Here is a 20,164-nt window from a genome sequence, read left to right as displayed (position 1 = left end):
TCTGCCACCGGCCTGTTGTAATTTTGTGGGCGCATTACTGGTTGTAAGGAAGATGAATACGGAGCTGCAAATTGCTTGTGCTGAATCATAAAACAGGTCTTGTTTCACGAGCCTGTTAAGCACATGCCCCTAATGTTAAGCATATGCTGTGCTCTGCTCAACAGGAATAAAGTTAGCACTGGCTTGAGGTTAAGTGTACGTTTTTAAGTCCTGTACTGGTTTGAAGGTCTTAAGAGTTGTGAACCTCAATGGGACAATGAATTAAATGTGTTGATTATATTTGCAAAAGTGTTAGCTATTTTCATATTCAGTAATAACATCTTTAATATTACACACCACATTAACAGTAACCAGCTGTCATGCAGCAGGATTTAAAATTATCTTAGCAGGAGTCAAAAAAAGGCATTTTTCTTCCCCAAAGACGATAGGTACACAGTTTGTTTAGCGTTTGCCTCCCTCTGAAGGTGAGCAGTACTACTCAGGACAAGCTCCAAAATCACATCTGTTCGAGAGCAGTATATTACAACCTTATGTGACTAAAATCAGAAGAAACATGTGTACTAGGAAAAGCCTAGCATAGGAAAAAAGCCTCATATATTCTAAGGGGATAAAAATATTAACTCAAACCAGATGCATAAAGGCTAGGGCCATCTTTGTTTGCTACAGCAGATCTTCCAAAATCTGCTTCGTATAGGGGCTGCCTGCCATGTAAGATCTCTGTGCCCATCAAGAAACCTGCAAATACAATGAATTTCATAAAAATCTCAGAAAGCAGCCACTCTGCCAGGCTATAGAAGAAATACAGGCAGTCTGAAGGGGAACAATAATTTCTTTTTCGATCTAAACCTGTTTGTATGTTAACTTCCTCAAATCAGAAGCTTAGCCATCTGTTTCAGTTAATTAGCCTTTGGCTGAAGTTTAACCATTGTAGGAACAAGAGGCAGGGGCATCAGTAGTCCTAGCAGGTTCACAGGGACTGTGCCCATGAGATTGAATTTAACATCGGGCCCCAGTGCTTAAATAAAGGGTGAATTCACATTGCTGCACAGGATCAAATCCTTACTGGCAGTAAGGCTGGTCAGGACGTACAGCTGTAGTGAAACATACTTTGTTGCTCCTTGAAGATTCTTTGGTTTTGTTTCCGCATCCAGGACATGATCCTCTCTGAGGACTGCTGGGTTCTCCCTTGGTGCAGTGAGAATAGCAATGATAATAAATACATTTCAGCCTGCAAATTTGTTAACCTGTTGTTCGTGGCCAAACTAGCCCACCCTTCTCCCGCTTGTGGTGAGCTGTAGGCCTGGGGTAAATTGTAGCAAAAACCAAAGAAGTGTTCACGCAGCTGGGCCAGCCTTTTCCACTGGGGTTATTTCATGTCAATTGCTGCAAAGTAGATATATATAAAATTTATAATGTGTGGGTGCCTTGCACAGAAACTTAGCTTCCTTAGTATTTACAGAATATAAAACAGTCCGTCTTGATTAAGGCTGGGATGAACATTTCTGTCACATTAGGAAGGTAACTTTATTTCTTTCTGCAGCTGCTATTTAAACACTACAAGATCTCTTTTTAATCTTAGGCAAAGTTCAAAATGAGATGTTTCAAACATCTGCTAACTATTACAAGCCATGCCTGCTAGTAGAGGTAATAAATTACAGCCAAGAAGGGAATCAAATGTCTTAATAGTGTTTTTGTTCATTTCTTCAAAGTTTGTCCTCTCCGTGTTATCTGTTCTCTTTTTTAGCATGTTAGTCGAAATGCCTGCAAAGAAGATTGTGCTGTGGGTGAGGTGGGTGGGATCGCAGTGGGATGAGGGTGACACCGTCTATTTTAAGTTAGGGGAAAACCAACAAACAACTTGGCTTCTCTTTTCCAGAGCGGAGGGAAATCTAAATCAATTACAAAAATGCACCCTCTGTGCTACATGCCAAAAACAAGATGGGTGGTTCTAGCAGAATATGGGAGAGAGGGCATTTCGGTTTCCTCCAGAGGGAAGATAACAGATCAGCTTTCTTGTTTGTCATGGAAACCTTTTGTCAACCCAGTAACAATGACGTCAGGTGGCAGTGGCACAGAGACAGGGTTAGTTAATATAGCACACACCTGTTGAACTGCCAGAGGGGAAGGTATGTTGGCTTTTACATTTTCCATCCCTGATTCTAAACTACTTTGGGTGAAGGTTTAGAAAGTGTTATTCAAGTCCCAGGGCAGCTTTCCTGAGCTGTAGGAGATTCATGCTGTGCGCAGGTGATGCTGGAGTTTTCACCCACAAAGAAATCCAGCTAAGAGGTTTGCTCAAGCAATACCATTCTGCAAATGCTCTGCTTTTGGGTATCCTCTTAGGAGGGTGGTGAGAGCAGGACTGTACCTCAAAAGAAGAGCACCAAATTCCTTCAGTGTGTTTGCTTTGCTTGAAAGTAAAGGTTTTGCTAGTGTTTACCAAAGGAGCTTTTTAGAAACACCTATACAAAAGAGGTGTTTATAAAAAACAAACCTATATTTATTACCCCACATCTATAGCTGTAGATTATAGCAATAAGTGCCCATTTTTGGAATGACTGTTTTCCTGCCAATTTTTTTACTGTAATGCTTTCTCATTTAGTGTTCTTGACTGGCTACTTTTTCTTTTGGTAAAGTGAGATTAGATGACTTTTTCACTTCATTCAGTGTTGCTTTTGTGACTACCTTCCCATTTTTAGTAGTCAAAAAATACTTTAACAATTCCTTTAAAAATGAGTTTACTCCTTTTCACAAGAAAAAGGTGTTAGCAGGGGAAGCAGTTAATTTTTGCTGGACTGTTCATGTTTACTACCAAATAATAGATTATGTGTCTGCGAAAGACTTTGAATCACACTGCGTTAATAGCTGATGCAGTTCCTGTTACTATGGCTAAAACATGAATTTATGTTAGTTTCATTTCTTGTCTATGGTAACACGTGATAATTCTAATAAATTAAAGAGTGTCCTTGTTATTGCTAAACAATATGCATAAAACAGAATATTCCCTATCATAAAGTTGGTAAGAGGAGAAGCAAAGCCTATGATATGGATGATGATTCAAATTATATTGGGCTGCAAGGTAGAATTAAGGCTGAGAAAACAAATGGCATAAAATGACATACGGTGATCAGAAAAGGAAAATGGAGTCAGCCAATGTAAATGACATTTGCTTTACAAATAGAAACCAAATGTATGTAGTGGAGCCAGTGAGTTGTAGAAATTTTTGCAAGAGAGAGAACCATCTGGGGCTGCAGTTTTCCAAATAGCCAATGAATTAAGATAAGTGTTCATTTGATAACTGGTGGCATCCTAATAGAGATGGATTGCACCAAATGGCTGCCAGGTTTCAAGGAGGTAGAGAACATAAAACTGGGTGATAAACATTTTTTCTGTAGAGGATTAAATTGTCCTTCATATGAGAGAAATAAGATTTAGTTACATTAGTAGTAGTGTAGTGCATTGCCGTTGTGGTGAGTATGCATAAATACTCTGGAAATATCTACAAAGAACTGTATTTCCCTTTGGCTTCAGTTTGGAAAATGTTGTACGCTCCTCTGCATGTTTTTTTTAAACTCCTTACTGGTGATTTCAGCCTGACAGAAAGGTATTTCATATGATCTAAATCCTCTGTAATAACATTTAATTTTATTTGGGACTTTGTGGCTGGAAGACAAGAAAAAGGCTTTACAGACATTCTTGAAATAAGGCTCAACATTCTTACTACCACTGATCGGGAAACTGAGACATGGTAAAATCTATGGCCCAGCTTTGAAGGTACTCCTCCTGCCTTCATCGTCGGTACCCATGAGACGTGACTGGGGTCTCTGTATTGAAGTTGCCACGTGCTCAGTGTAACGGAGAGAAAATAAATGGAGACTGGGGAGTGGAACCAAGTCTTTTATTTCTCCGTGACCCACATCCCTCTCTCCAGACATAAAATAGCATCCCACCCTCCAAGATAGTGCAGAATCATGCAATCCAATGGTCTCACATACTTCAATGCCTCTCCATTTTTGTGGGCTGCTTCTTGTTTTGTCCTGATTGCAAGTACTCACACCAGTCCTGACTCCTGAAAGAACACGATTTAAATCCTATTGGTTTTTACTGAGCTTGTGCATATGCATGGGTGCTTTCCTGAATTAGACCTATAGCTTGTGCTTCTTGCATCAAACCATAAATTCAGGGGGGATCATAAAACATTTGTTAGGGTGCTGAAATGCTGAAATGTCCATTTGTCCCTCCATTCTTCTTTCAGGCTTTCTGTGCTAAACTGTCTCTTCACATTCTGCAATTCAGGGATTTTTTAAAAAGGAGAAAAATTTTGGCAAAAAAAGACATTTTCCTGATTTATTTTTTTCTCAGTTGTTGCCTCTTCTTTAAAGCCTGTCTAGCCTGAAAGTGGGAGGAGAGGCTGTGCTGCTTCAGCTGACAGAGCACTATTGGGTTTTCAAGACCCAGAAACTCCAGGAGTTTTTGAAAACATTCTGGGTTTGGCCATTGATTGATTACCTACCCTCTCTAACATTAGGCATGAAAAGTAGGTAACCTGCAACCCCAGGGAAGGGGCCTGTCTCAAAGGACTGCCACATCTCCTGCTTCCCACCCCCCGCAGCTGCAGCCCAGCTCTCAGGGGACAGGAACTGTCGCTGTCCCCGCTGCCCCTGCCCTGTCAGAGCAGTCCCCTTCCCCAGCAGGAGCAGGGCAGGGGGGCAGGCTGTCACTGGGGAGCCCAGGAGCTTCTCAGCACAGGAGGGGGGGGATAGCTTGCTGCTGCAGCTGGGCAGTGGTACAGTGGTGGCCAGAAACCTCTGTCTGCCAAGAATGAGCCTGCCTCTGAATACTGTGTCCCCAGAGCTCCTCTGTTTTCTGCACGGGCTTTTCAGACTCACTTTTCAGACTCTTTTTGCTTTTTTCCCCATGCCTCAACGGTGCATATTACTGACAAAAATACCTTTGATATAGGAGAGAGGTGAATTCATTTATCTGCACCTCAGATCAACCCAGACATTCGTTATGATACAATATAGAGCACTGTGATAGAGTCCCTTTTTTGCTGAAGGGACAGAAAGGAGAATCAGAAGGAAACGTGCAGGTTCTGGTAAGTTATGTACATGCTTTTAATAGGGTCACTTCTTGCTAAGGGCTTGCATGCAAACTCTGAGGAGGAGATATGTTTTACATTGTGTTTTCATAATTTATGAAATCTATCATTGAAAGAGCCACCAACTCATAATTATAGTGTTGCAACAGTAAAATCCCTTTTCATGCAGTGAAGGCAAGTTCATTCTCTTTTAGTTCAAGCATGTTTTCCGTCCCCTTAGGAGTCATTCTGGCAACCGGAGCATTTCAGTGTTCTTTTTCTTCAGATTGGGTAGGGGTTAATGAGGTTTGAACACACAGCTCTGCTACTGTATTGCCTGGGATAGAGGGAATTGCTTACTTATTATTTATCATGATCATTCTTGTCCAAAATGTGCTGGCATTTTATGAAAGGAAACAAGATGCTTATGCCAAAAATCTTACAGCATATATAAAGAAATAATGAATGAGTGAAACAGAATTTATTAAGAGAACACAATTCTGTGACTGGAAAAGGAGATACTCATCCAAGGAAGTGTCCTGTTGGCTATTCAGTTTAAGTAGGTGTGATAATACAATGTTAGTAGCATACAAACACAAGTATGGCTGTGGATGTTAGGAGTAATAGTAAGTGGAGTTTAAGAAAGTGCAGCAAAAGTTAATCACTTGTTTCCTCGGTTTAGGATTCTCCAGTATGCAGTTTGAGAAATTCGTCTCAAAGTGAATTAAGGTTTATGTGGGAATTGCTCAGCTTCATTACAAGTGCTGATCAGCACTGAGGGCTGTTTATCAACCTGGTTAGTTACCGCTGCTGGTATTCACCATCTTCTTTTGTCCATCCCCCAGGCCCCTGTTTTGTCATCTGTCATCCACCTCTGCAGCCCCAGTTCTGCCACAGCCCTGTGCTTTTCTTCTATCCCTCCATGCATGGACTCCAATTGTCCCTCTCATCTGCAGCTATGATGCCACAAAATCCCTTGCTATTCTGGCTGAAACAAGTCAGATCCACTGTCAAACTCTACAGATTTACTGTCTTTCTGCAATAGAATTTCGTACACAGTTTATCTTTATTTCCCAGTTACTAGCAAAAAACTAGATGTATTTCCCCTGAGCCCATATCTTTCTATCTGCCAATTAAGAATAAGATAGAGATTTAGCCTAGGATTTTCAAAAGAAACCCAGAGGAAGTGTTCAATTCACACTGAACTTCACTCACTTCGGGCTCTATCCCTCCTCTGTGACTCTGAAATCCCCAGCAGTAGCTCTCTTATGTGAGCTGCCCTGAACATGCCCTCCAGTGGCTTTAGAGACATACTGGATATGGTAATGTCAAACATTGTGTCCTTGGATCTCATGCTGAAAATGTTGCGCTCAGCTACCAAAATCTTTTTTTTATCCTGGACACTGTTGCATTTCAAGTTGTCAAACACCCTGAGGAAGTTTTAAGCTCAGTTCACGTCACCTTCCTCTGCATGTGTTGTGTGCAAAAAAGAAATGTGGGTTTGGGGAGCAAAAGAACACATGCGTGAGTGTTGTGGATAAACAGACACATCTGTCTTTGAAAACTGGGGCCTCCGTATTAATGGAACTGAGCCTAGCAAGAACAGAAATTAACATATTCATCCAGGAACCATTTACATGTAACAGTGATTGCACAGGCCAGAATATTTTATCTGAAGCATCTTCCATGAAAGAAATGAAGCAAAAGCCAGGAATGTGCTTATCAATAAACCTTATTATTCGGCTTATCCTTTGATAAATGGACACAGCAAGTTCTTTCAAGCTTCTCTCAATCTTCTACTTGTTTCTACTGGACTTCATTGATCCATATTTGACCCTCCCTGATAATGTGACGTGACAGCAGATGTAAATAGCAAAGTCAATGAGCATTTCCTTTCAGTAGAAACAAAGCAAGTCAGAATGATATCAAACTCTTTGGATTTATATTCTTGTTTGAAGTAGAATTTATTAACTTGTTAGAAACTAAAGCAAAACAAAATAAAACAAAACAAAGGAGTACAACTAATTTTTGGGTTTGTAGTTAAAGAAGAAAATTTTATGGGAGGAGTGTCCTCTGGGCATGCTGCAGTAACTCTATCAAACAGAGAGGCCAGGAATGATAAAATTCAAAACCTGCAGCTGCCAGTTCCTTTGGGAGTCGCATTACAGTAGTACAAGCAACGGTCTTTCTTTTTAAAAAGGGAAGCATACGACTGCAGCCAAAGGCCTTTCCATGCTATTTTAGGTAACCTGATCTGCATAAAGGCCATTGTAATCTCTTGTGCTGCTCAGGTTTTAGGCGATATTTTCATTTCATAATGCTGTTTCTGTGTCCACTGAAAACATCTGCTTAGACGTGCCAGGCTCAATCGTGTACCCTGTTACATCATTTGGCAAATGAGGTCACCTCAAGTAAATAGCAGTATTATGGAGAGGAGAATGAAAGCCCCAGGATTTAACTGTTAGGACTCAAGCTGCAACCCATTGTGATGGTTGAAGATTATGCAGCAATGCTGCAAAGGCTCAGTGGGTGCAGTGAGCAATGCAAGAAACGAGGAGGACTCAAATGCAAGAAAACGTCTCCCTTAAGATCCTTTTTCCACAGCGCCAAACACTGACTGAGGGTATGGGCATGCAACAGTTTTGCAAACTGTCCTGCTCCAAGTGGGCATTGCTTCAAGTACAGCCCATCCATGCAGCCTATTTGCAGCAGCAGCCTGTTTTTATATGGTGATTAATGGGAACACTGAGCTGGAGCGTATCATTAGGATGAGCCTTTAATATAACTATCAGTAAAGCACTGGCATTAAAGAAAACAGCTGGGGAGGGAGGGAGAAGGGTCTGTGGGATTGCCTGGCTGCCTCCTGCTATCTGACTAACTGCAACCCCCTCACCCAGACAGCATCCAGAGTTTACATATCAGCCCCAGCCTCTTAAAGTGTGATTTCAATTTGCCAGAAGTATTACTACTCTGAACTGGTGACGATTCATGGACTGCACTGGGCACAGTAGAGATAGGCACTAGACATCCAGGCTGTGCTGAGCCCGGAACATGCCCAGTGCGGTGCTGGGGCAGGGCAATGCCCTCAGCCATCACACATTCTTTCAGCCTGAAGCCTGCCTGGCGCTCAGCATCATGTCAGTAACATGCCCCAGTTTTTCTAGTATGTACTAAATCCCTCTGAACATTTCTGCCCCATAGTGTGGCACCTGCAAGGGGAAAAGGGGCAGGAAAACATGCCAGCAGGACCAGGTCTTCCTTTGGCAGCTTGGAGATGAACGCCATTCACTGTCATCGTTCCTCCCAATGTGTTTTCTGTCATCTCAAATCTGCATTCCCCTTTGTGTTCCGTTAGACCAACTTACTACTGAAAATCATTAAAAGCAACTTATCCAAATCCACCTTTGAGTTAATTTTGGCCCTGATTTATAGTAATGGGACCTAGGGACCAACAATAAAAAAGAAAAATAGCAGCTATTAAATCTGTTAAAAGGAAGTGGCTTGGAAAAGGAGAGGGATGCCAAGCTGGCCTCTCCAGCAATGACAGAGGGGAGCCAGACTTACAGGACCATATGGCTTAGACATAGTTTGAATAATCTCCTGCAATTAAAAATAAAGCCAGTTTTATATAAAACATCTGTTCTGTGAATTCAACAATTTGGGCAAAAAAAAAAAAAATATTAGGGGGCACTTTAAATCCTTCATCGTGATTTTTGTTTCTCTGTTCAGATCCTTACCCATTTTGAGGAGCTAATATCCCTGAAGGAGCGGTGTTGTGGTTTCCTATGATGCTACCAAGCATCAGTGCAGGCTTTTGCATTTCTGTGTGCTGGGCTCCCCATCCATGCTGCCTTCAGATGCTTAGCTTTCATTGCTAATGTGTGTGTTTTAGGAGAGTCCAGAGCACCTCAAGCAGGTCAGTGAAGATCAGCAGAGGGTCTGCAATGAACAGGCCTCCCCAGAGCTGGGCTGAGACACAGGAAGGCAGTCCTCCCATCAGCCAGCCCTGTGCACTGCTCGGAACGGTGCTGGGAGCTGGGCATGGCTGTCTACTGGGAAGGGTATCTATCTAATGTAATCAGGCTTATATGTATCTAAAACACAATGCTACTTATCCAATAAATCCTGATCCCTGCATGCTAGCAGAGGTAGAGTAAGAGATTGTCCCTTTTCTGCCTTCAAGCACTCACTTCTTACACCGGGACCACAGCAGGAAAGCATAGCTTTGAAGCGATCTGCAACTGTTTGTCTTGGAAATGTCTCCTTTGTATTTGACAAGGCAGGGAAGGGGATAGATCTGTTGCAGGTGTTGTTTGAAATTATATCACTTTTCACAACTCCATTAAAAGGGTAGCTGTGCAGACAGCAACATACCTGTCTAAAATAATTATCCAGATTATAAAGGAAATAAATCTGGGGATATGTGTACCAAGCAAATTTGATCCAGTGCACAAACTGAGATTTGCTTTGTTCTAAAGCATTCCTGGGGTGATCTTATTGTGCTTTTCTTCTGAGTATCTTTTCACTTCCTTCCTAAGAGGGCATCAGTCTGAGGTTTCTCCTCTGGTTCTTGTGAGCTATTGTTCCTAGTTCTTCAGGTAACTATTCTTATTTCAACGTCATTTAAAAGCAGAGATGGCTAATTGGGGACCTGTAGGTCCTAATTATTCCTTGATGTTGATATCAGGGAAGGTATAGGTTCTCTGCTGACAAGCAAATAGCGGGGAAAATACTCAGCTGGGAACACTGGCCAGGGCAGAACACCCTGGTTAGACAAAGACAGATGTACACATTGCCCACCCTTTGCAAGGGCTTATGTGCTTGTCTCTTGTCTTTCTAAAGCTCCTGTTGGATTTGAATTCTTCTTCTGCAGCGGTACCAGGTATGTGATGCAGGCAGCCAGGTTTCTATTTTAAACTCATCAGCTGTGTAGACCTTTTACTGTGCACACTTTGCCTGTGCTGTTTGTACCTGGAGATGTTTCACAAAGTTCCTGGCCAGAATACACAATCAGATTTTGTGTACTTGCTAGCAGTGTCTTGGGAGTTGATGTCTGATGAATGTCTGTTGACTGAAACCCTCAATGTCCCAGGTCAAGATTGTCTGCTTTGCTCAGACTGTGCTGGACGTGTGAAAGCAACTAGTTAGTACTCCCTGATTTGTCTATTCTTGTGCTTTTATTAACCCTGGGTGAGTTTAGAACATCTTGTGGCTGTGAAAGACAGGAGGTGGGGGTTTACCTTGGAGGGTTTCAGCTGTCTGCCTTTCTCACTTTCTGTGACGCTGGCAACAAAGGGTTTTGGAGCCAGTCATGCTGGCTCTGTGTCACTGAAGAAACACAGATGATATCTGCTCTATTTTGTGCTTGTCCAGGGAAGGGAAAGGAGTGGAATTTGGGTACCAGCTCTCTGAGCCAAATGCCATGAGAAAACTTTCAGTCTATAGGATCAAACACAGACTGGTGCCCTGGTTCAGTTTGTTGGGTGAAACAAACTGAGTCTGGTAATCTTTATCTTCAAAAGCATTTTTTTAGAGTTGGATGTGCTGCTTAATTTGGGTCAACTTAGTCTTATTTTCTGGACAAAAGGCTCCAGAAATAATTCAGACAGCTCCATTCAAGCTGTTCTGCAGATGTCAGCATATGGCAGAGTCCAGAAATGCAGCACAGTCAGGATATGGTCATCTAGTAGGGACTCCAGCAAGAGATGCTGGACAGGAAAGGTATGTGCCTTTTGAGACCATAACAACAGATTTCCTTTCCGTTAGCATATTTATACGTCTCATGTGCCATCTCTGTGTCTTCTTCCTGCTGTGGAATAACTTGCTGTGTCTTGATTTATGGAATGCTGCACATCCAGATGCCTCTCTTATCTGCTTGCTGAGAAGAGCAAAGATGATATATTTGGGCTACAGGCTGTTACCATTATCCTAGCCATGTGTTTGACTTATTGCTTAAATATAGACACCTTCCAGTGGAGCTCAAGCAGTGATCCTCTCTGGTCAGACAAAACAGGAAGAGTGGAAAGCAACAGCTGCATCTTAATGGCAGATGGGTAGGGGGGCCCTGAGGACTAAGCAAGACTCAGAGGTACGGCAGGTATTCTCCACTGAATTCCTGATTCTGAACGCAGTCTGGAGCAATTCTGCTGACCATAACAGGTTATTCCTGGTTCAGCTCATTGTTCCTGATATACAGTCTGTCCCCATAGAAACACCTCTGTACTGATGCTACAAACTTCACCAGGAATGCCAGATCTCTAGCTCAACATCCTTTATTGCTGCAGAGGCTTAAGAGGGAGGAACATGGGTCACTCGGTACTTGCACTCCAAACAAAGCCTGTTACAAAGAAAACGAAAGCAATTCTCTAGTACTGAAATTCCTCAAAGGCTTCTTCTGAATTTGATACCTCTCTCTAACCTCCCAGTAAAAAGAAAATCTCTACAAAATTACATAAGTCTTTGCAAAGAACTCCATGGGGAGTAAGATTTCTCATGCCTGTCCCCACCTAGAGTGACAGTTCCTGGTTCTATTGCAATGCACAGAACCAACATCTAAGTGGTTTTATTTACTTTTTAAAAACCTCTTGATAGGAATGCAAATCCCATTCTTGCTCCCACTGCTGCTCTAACCCTCTTGAAATAGGCTGTTTATGGTGACTAAACATTTCTACCCAAAACTGGCTGTCATCCAAAACCAGATGGGCAAAAAGCCTAAGAGCAACAGAAAACTAGCAATTTATATTAGGACACAGTGCTGCACCACACAGAATGCTTTGTTTAAACTAGCAGAGCTCTGCGTCCTGTTGAATATACGTAAATAACCAGCTAGTGTGGATTTCTACAGCAATGTTGGCATATTTCAAAATAGTTAAATACTCTGAGCAACTCTTCTGACCCTGATAGGTTCATTCTCCATTGCTGATTCTTTGGCTGCAAAGCAGATGTTGGCTTGCGATTTGTACTGCAGATTAAACAACTTCTTACCTACCTGAAATGTATCAGTTTTTACCTACATCTGCAGATGCTGTGCACTGCTGGTTCTGCTTCTGAATGTGATTGAAAACTATACTGAAGGGGAAACTGAAGAATTTTAGGAGCAGAAAAAGGAGATAAATATGAACAAATTATACAGTAATTTTAATAAAAGAGTACGCTGGATTATTCAGTATAGTGAGTTGGGCTAGGCGTGGTTCTTTACATTATAATCTATTTTTAAATAGCTTAATATTGCATGAAAGGATAGTCATGTGCTGTGTACTGACAGAGCATCTTTGGCAGTCGCAAGACCTTAGGCCAGACAAATGACAATCTGTAGGCTTTGGCAAAGGTGTGGCAGCTTCAGTTTATTGTGTTTTCAGGCAGTGTGATACTCAAAAGGAGTTGATGCAAAGGGGAGATATAGGTAGGTATAATACAATGACATTTATTCTCCTGAAGTAACAGTTGCAAGAAGGATCTGATCAAACTATAAGCATATTTGGAAACGAGGAGCCCAAGGTATAACTGATCTGTGTACTTCATTTGGCAGTGAGTGTCAGTGACTGGCAGTGAGATTGCCTGAGCTGTATTCATTCCTCAGCATCCAGCCCCGGCATTCAAATACAGCACTGAGCCAAAGGAACCGCCCGGGTACATGCAGCTTCTGTCACAGGGCTGGCTGGAAGGAGACAGCAGCATCAAAACCCTGGCTGTGGTCCAGCTCACAGGGACTCCCATGAGCATCAAAGGTAGCTCCCTGACAGAACAGGTAGCCAAGTTGTCACTGTTATGTGCTTTCACATGTCACAGACCACGACGTCATTCACAAGCCTCTAACAAGCTCTAAAGCTCTAAAGACCTTAATTATGAAAGAACTAAAACCTTTGTTATGGCACAGTGCCACAGGAGGGAAGACCAAGCACACCAGTATTTTGCACCCTTGTAGAAACAGACAATTGAAATGCTGCTACATTTGCTGCTACGTTATTCACTCACGCGGATACAACCACCACAGTATCACTATTACCAGTTCACTGCCTCTCAGATCTTGGGGTCATGTTTTAGAAACAGTGTGAGATCCATTGCAAGTTGCAGGAACAACCATTTACTTACCCATTTAAGAAGTGCCCAAGGAGTCCTCCTTCAGACACCCATCTCCCAAATCCTTGTGCATCCTGTTAGAGCGATATTCATTCCCACTTTCTTTTCAACTGGAGTGGATTTAGTACTACTTAAGATCTGTTTTAGAGGGAAGGAAGGGCAGCCTGTGACCTGATAGGTGTTTTCTATCTGCAATATAATGATAAATGTGTCTCTAGTGTTCAGCCTTGCTTCCTCTGGCTGCTGCTTTGTGGCTGCAAACTAAACAGATGCAGCAGTGGACATGCACACATACTGTTATTCAGAAAAGACCATCACATGGTAATCCTGCACGAACTAGTACCTGCTGGTCCCTGGAGCTGCGCTGGCTCCTGTGCTTGGAGCAGCCTGGATGCCCCTGCAGCAGGATGTGACCATGCCTGGGGTCATTTTGGTTGCTCGCCCTTCACCTTCCTGCGGCTGATGGGCACTCAGTTTGGTGTTCCCAGAAGCACAAAGCCTTGTGTGAGTCATGACAAAACTCATTCACCAGAGTCAGCAGCTGACATAAACCGCTCTCATCGATGCTCAGAGGTTTGTGAGCAGTGTCCTGTGGTAGAGAGGGGAGTTTTCAATGGCTGCATGGTTGGGTCCCTGTCTGCACTGATGACATAGGGCAGGGCTCCATTCCAGCTTAGATTGGATCTGGTTTAGAACATCCTGGTCAAAACCACTCAGATACTGAATGCGGAGTGATGCTTCCTAGCCCAGGAACAAGTAAATGCAGAGGATGGGAGATGGTTTGCTGGTGGCAGGCACCATGGAGACAGGCTGGGCTCCTGCTAGCTTCTCTCAGGACATAGAGCATGTTCACTCCAGACTGCTTGAGGCCCTCCTGCTTCCTCATTACATTTTGCTATTTGCTTCTACCCTTTCCTTTTCTTCCTCATGTTAAGGCTATTCATTGCTGTGTAATTCATTAGATTTGTCCCTCTGTCAGGTCTTTCAGTTATGCCTTGTACTCTGCAAAGGCATGTTGCATTGTTATTTTTGTTTTATTGTCTCTCATCGATCTTACTGTGCCATACACAGATTAGACTGCTGTCTGGGTTTTAAATATATCCAGTCAGTGGCTGCAATGGTGTTTTTTATCACAGGAATAATAAAAGTGAACATTACATGTTAAAATATGAAGCCATTTACCTGTGAAGTTCAACCTTAAAGCCATTCTCTATTTTCTTCCTCTTTCGAAACAAAACACAGTATGCGTGAGAAACCAGCAGCCCCCATCTGTGTTCCAATTTGCATGCTCCAACGTAGAGAGAAGCATGATATACTTCTCTGAGATGGGAAAATGATTCTCTAAAAACAAATTAAGTACCTAATAGCTTGAGGGATCACTTCATAGGTGAAAGGATTTCTGCCATCGGGAATCAGATGTATTTGCATTATTCCTCAGTGGCTTACAAATTGTGTATGTATAATATAATCTTTCTAGAGAGATGACTTTGCTGTGGCTTAATTTGGTAAATAAATGTTCTTTGTGGTGTGATGATATGTAAGACACAGATCCCGCATGATAAATACTTGGAAGTCCTTGGGCAAAAGGAAGGAGCTCCTTTTCTGTTCCTTGTGGATGGCACCTGAAAATGATCTGCGGGCTCCTGTCTGAGCTTACTGCTCATGCCTATCACCTGCACCTGTAAAAAGGAACGTGCCTAATTCCTCCTGCCAAAGAGGGGGTCTTTCCCTCCCATAAAATGTGTTATTTTAGCACTGACCCCAGCTGGTGGGTTGGAGTGTGGGGAAGCCCTGATCCATGTTTCCATTCTGAGAATGTTTGAGGAGCAGGTGATATAAATTCATATGACTTCCAGGAAGCCAAGGGAGGTTAGCTCCCTCCCTCACACATCAAAGGTAGGCTTCTAAAGCCGGGGCAGGGGGGATGAATAGCTCCCCTGCTGAGGAAGAGTGTGGTCACACCAGGTGCTGAGCAGCTCCTCGAGGGGGTGATTACTTCCTGTTCTCATTATATTAAATGGTTATTTTTAATGAATCAGAGAGAACAGGAGCTCAGGGCTAGATGGTACCTGAGGGTTATGGAGCACACCTGTCTCCTCTAGGATAATGTTTACAGGTGTCGCTGTAATTGAAGCATCTGTTTGTATCACAGATGTTTAGTTATCTGAGAAGGGATTGACAAAGACCTGTGACGCTGATTTCAGGCTAGGTTTAGGGCAGCACTTCCTAGGCTGATGCTCCCTGGGAAGTGCCTTGTTAGTCCCAAACTTCCCCAAGTGCTGTCCTCACCAGGCCTTTTCCCCTGGAAATATTTCAGGGCTGTTTCACCTTTCCTGCTTAAGCAATGAACGCTATTTAATTTTCAAAAATCAACCCAAACCATCTGAAGAAATTTTTTTAATATTCTGGAGCTTCCTCTGCCCGTATCATTGGAAGTGGTGGGTGCTGGGATCCTGGCTGAACCAGCTTCTTCGTGCCCAGACAGTGCACGTCATACTTAGGTAAGCACTCTAAAGACAAGTTTAGAGTTAATTCTTTGTAGCAAATTAGTTTGCTGTGTGATGGCAAACACGGACACCTAGTGGTTGGTACTCGAGTGCAGGGCATGTAGAGGCTTTAAATGAATCTGAGACAGGAATAGTTACAGCAGGGTATTTGTTCGCGTTTCCCCGTAAAAGAATGAGAGATTTTATTATTTTCAGAGTATATAGCACAGGTAGAATAATTTGGGGCATATAACTTTACTTAGGAAGGAGTAGTGGAAGAATTAGGTGAAATTCATCACATTTGGTAAGTGTTATTTACCAAGAAGTAGTATTATTTTTTTCTTGTGTCTTAAATATCTCATACCAAACCAGATCAGATACCATATTGGATCAGAAGGATATTCTACTCCTCAAATTATTCCATAGCAAAGAAACCTCGGCAAATATTATAACAATATCTTATTCTTACCGTACCTATGAATGTTTGTACTCTAGTTACGGGAAGATTATGTCGGCGTGATGAATGGTGGGTTTGCTGGTAAACTGCATAGCTAGGTGCTAAAGAGATCTCTCGTGTGCTTTCATCAACCCACTGAGCTCTTTCTGCCCGGATTAATGCCAGCTTTTGTCTGAATGGCTTCAAACAGCTGCCGTGGTTTATTTTGTTTGTTTATTCTATTTATTTACAAATAATCTTTCAGAGAATTATTTCCTTCTTCTTCCCCAAATCTAGCATTTCGTCTACGGCAGAGACACAGGACAGGTGAGAACCAGTCCTTGTCCACTGATCCCTTTCTGTAATTGTAAATATCACCCCTGTGAATGGGATTTCTTTTACATCTGTGTTGGACACACAAACCCCTATGCCACTGAGTGAGGAGATGGGCTGTCTTGGGCTAAGATAAGAGATGTTGAGATTGTACCAGCTGAAGAGTGACGTCTGTAGAGTGTGGCTCCTCAGGGGCTCCCCCGTTCAAACTGATAAGCAGATCCCAGTTTTCACTGATTTCACAGAGATACTCAACATCTTACAAGATTTCTCCCAATTCAGTTGGATTTACAAGTTGCTCCTTTAAAAATATTATATAATATGCTTGGGTTTAGCTTCATATCCTAAGAAAATAAGGTTTATGGTATTATACTGTTTTGAATCAGCTTGTTTACTACTTTCATCTTAATAACTTTTGAATCAGGGAACTAATTTATATCAAATTTGACACCGGAATAAGGACCTCAAAGATTGCTGCAAGCTTCAGGAAAGCAGGCAGCAGGCAGAGGAGAAAGACCCAAAGCAGGGCCCCTAATGACAGGCAGACAGCAAGAAATCCACATTGTAGAGAAGCATTAAGATTCCTCACACCAGAAAAACTTAGAATTGTTCTTGCACATTTTCAGACACCCAAGAATCCAACTCTGAGACCCAAATCTGTAAAAAACCAAGCTTCGTTAGCTCTGCTGCTTGTGCAATCACTTCTTCTGGTTTGTTCTGCTACATACACAAGTACTTACATATCCGGTCTCTGGTTATATAGAGAATGTGATTAAACAAAGAGCAGTATTGTTCATCGAGAGCAGCAGGGTGTGAGGCTGAAGGAAAGCAGCAGGTTGCCAGTGCTCAGTACGGAAGTAAGACGATACATTTATACTTAGATACAAATCCTGGAAGTCAGCATATAATCAATCACTCTACGTTTATATATTTACACCTCTGTTTTCCATCAAAGAGCATGGGAGGAGCTTTTCTGATCCTCACCGTCAGGATTCCTGACTATCCCAAGGGGTCCCTAGAGCCAGCTGGGGAAGATGAGGGCATGTTTCTTGTCTTGAAAAAAAAAAAAAAAAATGTAGCTGTTTCCTCACTGCTCTGGTGGCACATGGGAATGTGTCTAACTCATGCTGTGGAGGGGTGAGCTGGAATTTGTCCTGCCACGAGGCATAGCACCAAGGCAACCAGTCTACAAAGTCACCCCAGAAACTTAAGCAAGAAAAAAAGCAAGGTTTCTGTTGGACACTCACAGCTAGCATTCAAAATGTTACTGGGTGGGTGGCTGTGACTTCTCATTTCAGCCCAGCAAAATCAATAAGGTAAAGGAAACCAGGGCCACAATGTGCTGAACTTTGACAAAAGAAATTATTAACTTGGCTTCTGAGGCATACAAGTCCTGTCCTTGCCAGTGTAAATATGATGCAAAGATGATTGCCTTCATCCTACCCTCTCTAACTTCTGTTCTTGTTGTTTGTTTTTTGGTTGTTTTTTTTTTCCTGTTGAACCTGGGCAGTTGTCTGGAGGGTGCGAACTAACTGTGGTGCTCCAGGACTTCACAGCCAGCCACAGCAGCGAGCTGAGCATTCAGGTGGGGCAGACGGTAGAGCTGCTGGAGAGGCCGAGCGAAAGGCCAGGCTGGTGTTTGGTCCGGACCACGGAGCGGAGCCCGCCTCAGGAGGGTCTGGTCCCCAGCAGCGCGCTCTGCATCTCCCATTCCCGCAGCAGCGTGGAGATGGATTGCTTCTTCCCTTCAGGAAAAGGTAGGCAACCGTCCGGCAGGTTTAAGACTGTTTCGGATTTCCCCTTTTGTATCATGTAAGTGCGAAGCTGCTTGGGTAGCTCTTGCAGTCGGCATGGGTAAAAGGCTCTTTAGTCATTAGTGAGTTTTGTTACCGGATCTCTGTGAATGGGCACAGCACTAGCCTAACTCCATTTCCATGAATCAATGTTTGTATGTGTGCGTCTTTTGCTGTGTGACAGTCATTATTGTCTCTCAGAGCCTGGATAAAAAGAAGACTTTTAAACAATGAAGGGACAGTTTTCAGTGCCTAAAAGCCTAGAAGGAGGGAAAGTCATGTTGTATATACACCCAGGATGCCCCAAATCATGGATATGTTATTTAATGAGTGCCACAGTGCACACTAGTGCATGGTCTTTTGGTGTATCGTTGCTGCCTGTCTATTATTGCAAAGAAGCCACCAGTGTGTACTGGTACACTCTATTGACTCATGAACTGGAGACATTGTGCGTAATGGCACAGTACAATGGGGAAAGAATCATTTACAACTAGTGTGCAACAAAACACAACCATAGTATTATCCTGAGAGCGTGGGCTTCACCCACAATGAAGGGTAAAATCTTGTTCGTGTCTGTGGTGTCTGTGGCCTATTTAGTTGGTGTTCTGTTCTGAGCAATGTGTGTCCTGCACATAGCATCCACGCAACCAAGCATAGGAGACGCTCCAGACCGATAGTCCAGAACCAGTTCAGTTCAGCATGGCCAGAGCAAACTCCTTTTGGCTGTGCCCCCTCTTTTGGCCATGCACAATGCAAGTAGGTTCCAGGGAGGAAAGGCTCCTGTTATCTCACTTTCGACTTCAAGCCCACAACGTGAACTGGCTTTTTAAATTTTTTTTCCCCCCTCTGCATTAAGGGAAATAGAAGTCGATCCCTTCTTGTTTGAGTAAGTTAAGCTTGGTGGTTTTGTTTGTTTTGAGAAAAAGCACTGAAACCGGACTGTAGTGCGTCCTCTCTCCCTGCCTGCACTCCTGCTGGGGAGGCTGGGCGCGGGGCGCACCCTTGGGACAGAGCAGCGCGGTCCAGCCAGGGTCCGCAGTCAGTGTCCCTTAAAGAGCTCTCTGATCCAAACCTGGGGAAGGAGAGCTCAGCTTTTCCTCTAAGATATGATCCCCTCAGCAGGTCTCATTCCCTTAGGTGCTTCCCCTTGCCCTGCTTTGTGAGAGGGAGGAGGTATTCAGCGTTGGCTGTCCACTCTGTCTGCTGTGCAAACTCCAAACTCATGCGTTTCTTAGACCCGCTGCCGCGTTTCCTCCCTGCCACATGCCTGGGGCCCTTCCCTGCTTCTGCTGCCACAGGAGCCTGTCCTGGTCCTCAGCTCTCTTCTGAGAAGCACTGCAGTTGCTTACAGGCAAACTAAATCTGTGAATAAACAGAAAGTTAAACCTGAAAATCAGCCTGGTCTACGTAAGAGCAGTCACTGCCTGGCATGACTCACAGGAAGCAGAGAAGTGTCTGCTGGGTGCATGGTTCAGCAGCTGGACTTGGGTCCTCTGCCGAAGGACACTGTGAGACACCATTCAAGCTTCATTTGAGTGCACTAAGTTGTAGAGCTTTTCCTTAAATTAAACAAAAATAAAAATTACAGGAATAAGCTGTGGAAAGGGAGGCAGAAAATCCCAAGGAGGGTAGAGGTGAGGTGGGGCAGGGGTTGAGTGCTGGCCGGGGGCGTGGGGACTCTGGCGTGATTGCATGAGCTTCAGGGCACAATTGCACCACAGTATGGCACGAAGGGCACAGTGCCAGGCTTTGGCTGGTGGACCAGAGCTAACTGATGCCTGGGAGCCACCAGGCTGTGTCAGCACAGCTCCAAGCCTGTGCTAGCATGCCTTCACTGCCTGCGGGGCAGGTTATCTCACGTAGCATACTGCGACCGCTTCCAGGTTGGAGCTGGCTCTTGTCCCATCATCTCCAAGCAGGTGCAGAGTGAGTCTGGGGCTAGCTGGCTCCAGCCATG

The 20,164-nt window shown here is 43.4% G+C and overlaps 1 protein-coding gene across 9 annotated transcripts in view; it reads left to right on the top strand.

Annotated features, from left to right (window-relative positions):
* The window catches only part of KALRN (kalirin RhoGEF kinase), a 526,710-nt gene that overhangs the window by 408,850 nt on the left and 97,696 nt on the right, over positions 1-20,164 (top strand). For 8 of the 9 annotated variants that reach the window (XR_005105961.1, XR_005105960.1, XM_037398618.1 and 5 more), the window contains exons 34-35: positions 16,379-16,408; positions 17,925-18,171. Coding sequence is in view for 7 of the 9 variants with exons in the window: in XM_037398618.1 (XP_037254515.1) it covers positions 16,379-16,408; positions 17,925-18,171 (277 nt within the window). In the remaining 2 variants the exon portion in view is untranslated. The remainder of the gene's footprint in view (positions 1-16,378; positions 16,409-17,924; positions 18,172-20,164) is intronic. The other variant, XM_037398616.1, reaches the window with a different exon arrangement.

This window comes from Falco rusticolus, chromosome 8 (assembly GCF_015220075.1).
Source record: "Falco rusticolus isolate bFalRus1 chromosome 8, bFalRus1.pri, whole genome shotgun sequence".
NCBI classification, from domain to species: Eukaryota; Metazoa; Chordata; class Aves; order Falconiformes; family Falconidae; genus Falco; species Falco rusticolus.
This window is presented reverse-complemented; position numbering and strand designations above follow the sequence as displayed.